This window comes from Dioscorea cayenensis, chromosome 5, assembly GCF_009730915.1.
Source record: "Dioscorea cayenensis subsp. rotundata cultivar TDr96_F1 chromosome 5, TDr96_F1_v2_PseudoChromosome.rev07_lg8_w22 25.fasta, whole genome shotgun sequence".
In the NCBI taxonomy this organism is placed as follows: Eukaryota; Viridiplantae; Streptophyta; class Magnoliopsida; order Dioscoreales; family Dioscoreaceae; genus Dioscorea; species Dioscorea cayenensis.
Genome location: NC_052475.1, coordinates 27,472,348 through 27,481,931, shown reverse-complemented (window position 1 = coordinate 27,481,931; position 9,584 = coordinate 27,472,348). Strand labels below are relative to the sequence as shown.

Genomic DNA, 9,584 nt, shown 5'->3' with positions numbered 1-9,584 from the left:
ACAAATTATATAAACTCACCTACAGACAACGGACGAAACTATGGTTAATAATTCTGAACTATCAATTTTATTGTATGAACATATGAGTGATAGTACTTTTATATGTATTAAACTCTTTCTAATTGATGTAAATTGGAAAAAGATTCAGAGAATAGATCAAATAACTATGAAAAATAAGTAATTTCTATAACAATAATATAGAGTGGTATCATACATTAATTACATAGTGCACCCTCTGTCCACTATAATTGTAATGCTGGAGAGAAATTTAGTGGGGAAAACATGTCACTATAACCCAATGCTTGTGCTGGTTTGAACTCATAAGGACCCTCCTTTGCTCCCCAAACCTGATTTCCTTCATCATCGAAACCTCGGTCCCAAGTATGCACTTCTCCGTTTTTGTGGATCGACAGTTCAGTTGTACAATATGACGCACCATTCTGTTTTAATTGGGTTTATAAGTCCAGCAAAGGTAAAGAAACACAAATGTTGAATCAGAGAAGGAGCATCATACATAGTTTTAAGCAGTCATCATAATACGAAGAAATGCATAGATTGAATCTCTTAGAGAAAGTAGCATCACAGATAGTTTTAATGGCTGGAATAAGAGACTTAATTACCCAAGTATTAGGGAAACCACCAGGAGGTGTTGAACCTTCATATAGGCAGCGTTTACCCCGTTCACAACGCGAGAGATGTATGGTTGTAAGATGTTCGGCGATATCCTGAAACAGAACCATTTGCGAATTGATTATGGTACAGAAACAGTATTATAGATTCGAATAGAACCACACAATAGGTGCTACACAGTGCAACAAACTGTACTCATTGCAAATTCACAAGATATTCAATTTGCATACACAAAGTCGCAGTTATGTAAAAGAAGATTGGTGATGCTATAAGAATCAGAAACTTAATGCATTTAAAATAACTACAAGTTTCCTGTGCATTGGATAGTACCTCAATAACTTCTTCAGGTTGTGGTCGTTGGTCTTTTGACCGGTCACAGAAGTTCTTGTACTCTTCTACATCTCTTATTGCATATGAGCTCAACTGATTAAATAAGATATCAAAGATCATGTGTTATTTTTGAAGTTGTGTACAACCTACAACTGTCAAAGATACTTGAAACATTTTAAAAAAAGTAGAACAATCAGATGTAAAGTCTTCTTTATTATTCAAAATTCACTCACTTCAACATCACATCTCAACTCTTTAGGACAAGGCTTCACCATATAAAATCTCTGCAATTAATGAAGTCATGAACTTTCAGTATGCTCCAGCAAATAAATAACTGCACAAACAAGCATAGCATGACATAAAAAGTGTAGCATAAATTCATTTCAATTGGACAAAAATCATATCTCATTTTAATGTGACTAAAATTAAGTATGTTTAGCAGATAACTGAAAGTTTAATTTATCAATAATTAAAAATAATCAGCGGAAGGGGAGATCAAGTTTGAAAAGGGTAATGCTCAAAAGACTAAACACAATAAACAGAGTAGTGTTATAAGATCAGCTGACCAACAATGTCAGATTACAGGAGCATGCTATGGAATCAAGTTGCAAGTAAAACAACTTAGCAAAGGGTTTGAGCATACAGGACGCAAATAACCATACTTGTCGAAAGGGTTTCTCAGGAGTTCTCCAAAATGCCTGACCAAAAAAAAAAACAGTCGAGTCATATTTTCTTGCACAAAAAGGACACGGTTTTATACATATAAAGAGAGAGAGAGAGAGGAAGCGTAGGGGAGTAATACAAACCTGTTCAAAGTACAGGATTCGTGAACCATCAACCAGCTCTGTTGCAGGGCAATTCAACATCCTGCGGCAAAGAAGGCTAGTTGACTAAGCTTAAAATTGAGAAAGTGATACTTGTGAATGTAAGGTACTATAAAGCTATAACATTTGTGATCTTATACTCCAGAACAACCAGCCCTTAGTTGATTTCTTCTTATTTAGACTCGTGCTTGGAGACCACCAAAATCACAGTTTTGAGCTACAAAAAATATTTTTTAGCAGATACCTATCAGAAGTGATTTTCAGGTCTTTCAAAGATGAAAAAGCAGCTTGCCCATCGTAAATGCATTGTTTATTTCATTAAAAAGTGTTCTTCTTGCAGTTTTTAATAATATAATCAATTAAAACACAGAAATTTCTTGCTCAAAATCCAATGAAATCCTAGGTCAATCAACAAATCAACCAAAGGTTTACTACATAGAGAGATCTAAACAATAGCCAAACAATAAAAGAAAAAAAAATACAGAATAAAGAAAGAAAAAAATCTATTCTATTGCTCTCTAAACTCAAGTAAAGCATAGTTAACAAGACAAAAAGCATGAATCCCATTTATCCCAAGCATAACTAGCACAAGAAAAGAGAATTCACCTCAGATTGAAATAGTTATCAGGGTCTCTGCAAGCTTGCTCTCGAGAAAACTTCAAAAGATCAACACCATCAAAAGATAAAAGAAAATTAAAAGCATCAGAATAAGACAAGAAACTAAAAAGATTTATTTATTTATTTTTTTTAAAAAACAAATCATAGGAATGAAAACAAAAACATAGAAATAAGCATACCTTCTCTCCAGAGAGAGCTTCAGCGACAACTCGGGCATGATCCCATCGAGTTTTGGACTTCCTAAGCTTCTTAAGAAGCAGAGCTCCGCCCAAAAGCACAAGAGCCTTCAAGACCAGCCCGCCAGCTCTGCTTCCTCCTCCCTCCTCTGCCGAATCCCTTCCCATCCTCTGAAATCAAGGATCTAGTCACAAAACCCACGTTGATATCCTAAAAAAAAATCCCGCCTTTTTCACTCTATATTCAAAAATCAGTAGAATTAAGCAGCAATCAATCCCAAAAACTACAGCATGAATCAAAATTGCAAGAAAAAACCAAGAAAATAAGTAAAAAAAGAGGCAAATTTATCCACATGTACTTACATGAATGATTCTGAGAAACAGCGAGAGGGAGAGAGAGCCTTGCCTTGCCTTGCCTTGCCTTGCCACAATCGAAAGTGAGGAGAAGGGCTTTCAAGATGGTTCCATTTCTGTGGATTTTTTTGGGCGTAATTAGAGAATCAAAGATCGACGTGGCACACGGTGCGACGTCCTCTCAGCCTTGTGAAAACTGTGTGCATTTCTGATATTTAGAATAATTTGCCCAACTTTTTTATAATTTTTTGCAAGATTTATATATATATATATATACATATATACATATAGATGAAAAATAAAATGAATTTAGGAATTTATGATAATTTGCTTTATTTCATTTCTGGCAAGCTATTCATTGTTCTAGAAACGCATTTAGAATTTGTTGTTTATCTTTGATTGGATATGGGTCCTAGATACTGTGTTAGCATGACAATTGGTATCTAGGGCAAGCACCAAAGAACATCTGGCCATAGTAGTTTTTTTGATCCCCTATTTTTCCTTTTTTTTTTTCATAAATTTCATTCAATTCTTTTTGAAAAAAAATACATAGAGGTAAACTTTTTTTTTCATAAATTTACAAACGAATCATATCCCCTATTTCAACAGGACATGACAGTAAAATTTGAAACCTAACACCTATGAGAGAATTCATCATGTGTCATCTACTTAGATGAAGAATGGATGTCCACTAAAGATCAACCCATTCAATTAGTTGATTTTGGACAATAAAATTATAACACTAAAGAATTTTTTTGGGAGAAGGTGCAACAAACTCTTTGCGGTTTTTACTATGTTACCAATGAGATTATAAAACTTTTCTTCACCTGGTCTTTCACACTGATCATTTGGTAACACTTTGATCAAAATCCTCAAGCAACCTCAAACTTCGCACTTTTTAGAGAACCCTGGGTAATTGGTTTCGGAAAGTAAACTCCCTAAACCGAGTCTCTTGAGAATTTTTAGCAAAAGTAATTACTTAGCATATTTAATTTGAAAAAAATAAGTATATTTTTAATTTTTAAATTCTTTATCCTTCTACTTTTAGGATTGGGAAAATCTGCCACTTATTTCTTTATATAGGCATGAAGCTAATCAAGCTGCTTAGGGGTTTCCGCTCTTTTTATTTAGACGTGTTGGGCTCTTACTCTTTGCTTTCTAATTGTTTGTTTCCACATTTAGTGTATTATTATTACTATTTTATGTATGGCTGTGTACTTGTGTTTTTTAATAAATTTGTTATTTATCTATTTTTTTAAAAAAATCCCATCCCATTTTATTTAAAAAATATTTTTAATAAAAAAATTATTAATTTTTTTATAAAAAAGAGTTTGACATTTCATAGTCTTCCAAATGAAAACGTTTATTACTATATTAACAAGTAATATTTTTCATAAAATTTTTACAAACTCTTTTTTATAGTGCATGGACAATATGAAAAATATATTATATTTTTTATTAATAAAGATAAAAATTATTTATATTTACATTATACTCCATCTAAGTTAAAATTTACTCCAGAGTAACAAATAAGATAAAATTTAAGAGATGGAGAGTAATTTAATTATTTTTCAGGGGAGGCGAGTGAAAACCCAGATAATAACAAAATATAATTTCAGGGGCTTTTTTGGAAAAGGTTAATAGCAAGAGAGGAACAAGCGGCGAATAGCGGAACATTCCATTCTCGAGTGCCGAGCGAGATGAGATCCGCGAAGGGCCCGGCCGGGCGTCCGACGGTGCTTGCTCTCCTCGGCGCCGCCCTCGTCTTCACCGTCATCGTCCTCACGATCCAGTCCGCCTTCTTCACCGGTGGTCCGAGTTCCGACCCTAACCGCGGCGAGATCCATATTCTCTCCGGGTTCCAATCCGCTGTCCAGCAATGCGTGGTATGCTTCGAATCTGCACGAAACCTCTGATATCTTTTTTGTGATTTGTGTTTTTCTAGGATTTATTAGTGAAAGTTTAGTGCTTGCTCTTTAATGTGCTTCAAAAATCTTTCGTTTCGATCTGTAAGGAAGGCGACAACATGATCCAGATAATTTTTTAATGTGTCAGTGTTACTAGTGTTGAATCGAGTTATTCCAGATATGTAATGGCGGCATTATATTGAAGCTAGTTCTCAATACTTGCTGCAAATGAGTGAAAGCTAGATTTTGTGTTGAACTAATAGACTTTTGGTGTACTGACTTTATCCGTAAAAATGGTAAGGTTATATATATATATATATATATCAGTAGCTTTTAGTGATATAATGCCATGTTTAAGCTTTTTATTCAACCATTCATTTTGTATGGTTTCTTATTGTTTAGTGCATTATTGCCTGTTATAATATGCTTGTTACTGGACTTGGAGGATTAAAACTGGTAACTGGTACCCCTAATGTATTCTGATAGTGATAAATATTTGTAGTTATAGTGTTTTACGATAAAGCAGTTCTTTTTATGATTCCAGCCTTAATGCTGTGCTTATACTGTAATTTTGTGTAGGCAAACAGAGGACTTGGGCTTACTGCAGAAATCATTGACCACTGTAAATTGGTTCTTAAATTTCCAGAAGGCACAAATAGTACCTGGGTCAAGCACTTCTCTATGCCTCTACTTCAGGGTTCTTGAGCATTTGACTTTCTTGTTTGTAATAATGCAATATTTCATATGGAGAAGCGCACATGCATGTCTAATTGTTGTTCTCTTTTTTTGGTAACAGTACAATGAGCAATTCAAAATTTTTGAGCCACTGGAGTACAAATATGATGTCTGTGAGGCTATCCTGCTGTGGGAACAGGTGAGATTTTAGTTCTCGTAGGTGTATTTTTTTTCTCTAGGTGAAAATTTTATTAAGCCACTTGAAATTCCAGTACCGGAATATGACAACAGTATTGACAAGAGAATACCTAGATGTTCGGCCTGATGGATGGCTAGACTATGCAGCAAAAAGGATTGCACAGTTGTAAGAAATTAGCTGTTTCAGTTCCATTTCAATCATGCTTGACTATACTGCATGATTGTTTGAAGAAACTGAATCTTTTCTTGATATTTTGGGTTTTTAGAGGTGCAGATAAATGTTACAATCATTCTCTTTGTGAAGAACATCTTAAGTTGATCTTGCCATCAAATCCTCCTTTCCATCCACGCCAATTTAAGACATGTGCGGTTGTTGGAAATTCAGGGGATCTCTTAAAGACAGAATTTGGTGAAGAGATTGACAGTCATGATGCTGTTATCAGAGACAATGAAGCTCCTGTTAATGAGGTGCCTATTAAAGATGCTAACAACTTCATTTTGCATTTGTGTGCCAAGTTTGGAATCACTTGCATGTATTGCCAATCTGCAGCTTTCAGTATGCATTTGGAATCACTTGCATGTTGGCAACAAATGTTGATGATGACTTGCCATTGGTAGTTCTCATATTTGTTGTGACACTAGACTCCATATTTATTATTTCAGTATACTTATCTCTCAAGGTGCATCTTTTATATTTAGCTTGACCGTCTTTTGGCAGAAAAATTGTCTTATAATATATTTTTATGTAATGATTCCTGTGAACCATTCATGATGAACATTTTTTTGCCTAATATACATGCTGAAAGCCATGCATGGTCATGGATTCCAAGAAAATTCTTGTTGTTCTTATCTTGACTGCTTTATTAGCTTTGATTCTGCATCTTCTTTTCATGAGTGCTTTTGGAGCAATTGATATCAAGATTCATCATGTTTGGATATTGATCAAGTTTCATCATGTTTGCTTTTTCATTGTCAGCAAACATATGCTCAGTGTTTTTCTTTTTTCTGTTTCTATAACTGAACGCACTTGAGGTTTCAATTGTCTGTTGCAATATATTAGCTCTCAGATTCTTGTATCTTTACTTGTTTCTATGTATTATGTTGGTGTGGCTGTCATTCTTCATTACTTTTAGTGTTTGTTATGCTTTTGCCATTACCAAGTGATCTATCTTTTGTATTTTGTAGAAATATGCAAAGTATGTTGGTTTAAAGAGGGATTTTCGCCTTGTAGTGAGAGGTGCTGCACGTAATATGATTCCCATTCTCAATGGATCATGTAAGTTTAGAATGTATTATGAGATGGTCGAAGTGCTTTGGGGATGTTGACACTAACATTGAGAAATTGATTGTCTGTTATTTGCAGCGGATGAGGTACTGATAATAAAAAGTGTGACACATAGAGACTTCAATGCCATGATAAAGGTGAAGCCCCTAAAGGAACTATTTAATATCTTAGATGTGTCTGAAAATGGTGATTTAAGTTGTCTAACGTTTTCATTAAGTAAATAATGTTATTCACGAGACATGTGCGGGACCTACTTAATGCTGCCTTGTTGTCTCTCCATGGTTTATAGGCCTTCGAAAACACTCTCATATGATCACTTTGTGTCCCTTATTTTATGCAGATGGTTCCAAATCCTGTCTATCTTTTCCAAGGCATAGTGCTGAGAAGGGGTGCCAAGGGAACTGGAATGAAATCTATAGAACTAGCACTTTCCATGTGCGATGTTGTCAACATATACGGTTTTACAGTTGATCCCGGCTACACAGAATGGTCAGTCAAATCATTTTAAAATTCTTGCTTCTTTGGCTAGAATCAATGGACTTACCAATATTACTGTGATTACTATTATATTCTAGAGTATGCCTATCATTGAGAATGGTTGGTAATTGGCCTCCTTTAAATGCCTTTGAGTTCATAGCTTTCATATATTATTGGACCTTGATTTTTAGTTGGTATGCTCCATATTTCAACAGCCTAACTTCATGGTAGTTTAATTTTCTATTTCCCTTGTCTATGAGAGCAAAACTAGCTAGTTATTGGTGCCTTTAAAATTTTGCATTGATAATAGTTGTCTGGATATTTATGTGGATTTCTTCTGCAAGGGATGGCTGGCCACTTTTAACTCAAAAAACAATCTCGAATTCAGATTTTAGACTTTTGAACAAATAGATCAGTCTACTACAACCTGATTGACAACTTTTAGACTAAGTTCCTGGTTCAACATATGTCTAAGCACTTGCCAAGTATATCCTGGCAATTTTATTACTCCTAATGATGTTTTCTCAATGTGTCAAACCCCGGCTTAGCAAGTGTATGCCACTCTAAACTAGATAAAAATTAGGATCCTTTATACTTTAATATTGGTGGTTGTGATTATGATGTATAATTTTTTCCCCCGAATTCTATGTTTGTCTTATTGCTTGAAGTGTTAGATGTGTAATAATCACTAAGATTGTGCTTTCATTATCTCCTGCAGGACTCGCTACTTCTCAACTCCAAGGAAAGGGCACAATCCATTACAAGGAAGAGCATATTATCAACTTCTTGAATGCCTTGGTGTAAGTTCTCTATATGCCAACCTAATCATCAGTTCGCACTTCCAGGCTTCCAGGCTTCCTGTTTTCCCCAATCCTCAAAAAAAGCACATTCTTTTAAAGTGTATAAAATTGATTCCAAGTTCCAATTTCAGCAGAACTATTACATATCAATCCTTGGCTACAGAAACAGATAATGGCTCCATGCAGAATACTGGTGGATAGATCATCAAGCAAAGAAAAATAGAAAAAAAAATCTGAAAATAGATATATGAACCTTCAAGATTGCTTTCACATGGAATTATTCTCCATTCATTGACCATCAAACAGACTTCATTTGCTTTTACATTTAAGTCTTATGCATGTCATTATGATAGGATTTGAATTGGCAATATGTGTAGGTTATCAGAATCCATTCTCCAATGAGAGCTAGCAGGAAGGACTGGTCAGACGTGCCCAGCAGGGAAATGATAAGAACTGCTCATGCTGCCGCTCTGAGTCTGAAAAAGACTCAAGCTGGGCAGCCTGCTGACTTGGGGCCATTTAGCAGCTGCAAAGTTTGGGGTACAGCTCGCCATGGCGGCCCAGTTTCAGGATCCCCGGACATGAGTGATACAAGAAAACATTCAAATTACAATAAGTGGGAGGTCCTACCTTTCACGGACCTGAGAAAGGAGGCACAAGAACATTTCATTCAGATGGACGGCGCTTCTCTGTACAAGATGGATGGTAATAAATTGGATGATCTAGTATGTGTCAAGCATTCCTTGCCATCGAAAGATTGAAATGGTTTTGATCTAGTTCATGTTTGATTGCAATGCATGACTGCGGAATCAGAGAAATCCATGATGAAAGACTGCTATCCTTCACTGGAGGATAGATTTGCACCGTATACCTTTCATGGAGATGTAAGTCATTGTTGTTTCCTTTTCGGAGATTGCCATTCTTGGTGGTTGCATGTTTTATAGAAAAAAGATGTACTTGTGATGGATTAGGGTTTGTCAAGTTTCTTGAGAATTTTTGTAAAATCACACTGGATCTAAAATAGTTTTACTCAAACTTTGTTGATATTTCTTTGTCTACTGTTTTATTGTGTTCTAAATTCATGCTAAATGAATTATAGAAAGTTGATTGTCAATTTGAAAATTTTTATTTATATTTATCTATTCTAATATATGTTACTAAATTCGAAATTCTTACTTGTATTAATTTTAATTTTAAGATACCTGTAATCTCATATCTTCAGTAATTTTATTGCTAATTTAGTGTAGTAATAGGGTGAATATTAAAAACCTTTATGATTTTATTCAGGGCTTTGACCTTGTTGAGTTACT

The 9,584-nt window shown here is 34.9% G+C and overlaps 2 protein-coding genes across 6 annotated transcripts; one reads left to right on the top strand and one right to left on the bottom strand.

The window, feature by feature from the left end:
- Positions 1 to 161: 161 nt before the first annotated feature.
- LOC120262456 (chromophore lyase CRL, chloroplastic) lies at positions 162 to 3,118 on the bottom strand. Of its 4 annotated transcripts, none has more exons than XM_039270565.1 (9): positions 2,942 to 3,118; positions 2,582 to 2,816; positions 2,391 to 2,440; positions 1,767 to 1,827; positions 1,623 to 1,658; positions 1,194 to 1,244; positions 961 to 1,053; positions 621 to 725; positions 162 to 440 (listed from the first exon to the last, which is right to left on the bottom strand). In XM_039270565.1, exons 2-9 carry the CDS (start codon positions 2,744 to 2,746, stop codon positions 243 to 245), a joined length of 759 nt encoding a protein of 252 aa, XP_039126499.1. In that variant the 5' UTR covers positions 2,747 to 2,816; positions 2,942 to 3,118; the 3' UTR covers positions 162 to 242. The 4 variants fall into 4 exon arrangements, with proteins under 4 accessions (XP_039126499.1, XP_039126501.1, XP_039126497.1 ...); XM_039270567.1 differs by having other exon boundaries at positions 2,582 to 2,763; XM_039270563.1 differs by having other exon boundaries at positions 2,582 to 2,789; positions 2,942 to 3,117.
- A 1,475-nt stretch (positions 3,119 to 4,593) lies between these two features.
- On the top strand, positions 4,594 to 9,266 carry LOC120259818 (sialyltransferase-like protein 5). 2 transcript variants are annotated; one of them, XM_039267261.1, is made up of 10 exons: positions 4,594 to 4,818; positions 5,419 to 5,505; positions 5,636 to 5,713; positions 5,787 to 5,878; positions 5,979 to 6,180; positions 6,898 to 6,988; positions 7,076 to 7,134; positions 7,338 to 7,486; positions 8,193 to 8,274; positions 8,652 to 9,266. In XM_039267261.1, exons 1-10 carry the CDS (start codon positions 4,633 to 4,635, stop codon positions 9,033 to 9,035), a joined length of 1,410 nt encoding a protein of 469 aa, XP_039123195.1. In that variant the 5' UTR covers positions 4,594 to 4,632; the 3' UTR covers positions 9,036 to 9,266. The 2 variants fall into 2 exon arrangements, with proteins under 2 accessions (XP_039123195.1, XP_039123196.1); XM_039267262.1 differs by having other exon boundaries at positions 4,801 to 4,818; positions 5,419 to 5,536.
- The last annotated feature ends 318 nt before the right edge of the window (positions 9,267 to 9,584 follow it).

What these genes read in the sequence shown, in the direction of transcription:
- LOC120262456 (XM_039270565.1), bottom strand. Translation starts at nt 2,746, where the DNA reads ATGGGAAGGGATTCGGCAGAGGAGGGAGGAGGAAGCAGAGCTGGCGGG. An exon ending in GAATCCTGTACTTTGAACAG is followed by an intron (nt 1,659 to 1,766) that starts GTTTGTATTACT and finishes TTTTTTGGTCAG; the next exon opens with GCATTTTGGAGAACTCCTGA. An exon ending in AGTTGAGATGTGATGTTGAA is followed by an intron (nt 1,054 to 1,193) that starts GTGAGTGAATTT and finishes TTATTTAATCAG; the next exon opens with TTGAGCTCATATGCAATAAG.
- LOC120259818 (XM_039267261.1), top strand. Translation starts at nt 4,633, where the DNA reads ATGAGATCCGCGAAGGGCCCGGCCGGGCGTCCGACGGTGCTTGCTCTC. An exon ending in GATCCCGGCTACACAGAATG is followed by an intron (nt 7,487 to 8,192) that starts GTCAGTCAAATC and finishes TATCTCCTGCAG; the next exon opens with GACTCGCTACTTCTCAACTC. An exon ending in AACTTCTTGAATGCCTTGGT is followed by an intron (nt 8,275 to 8,651) that starts GTAAGTTCTCTA and finishes CAATATGTGTAG; the next exon opens with GTTATCAGAATCCATTCTCC.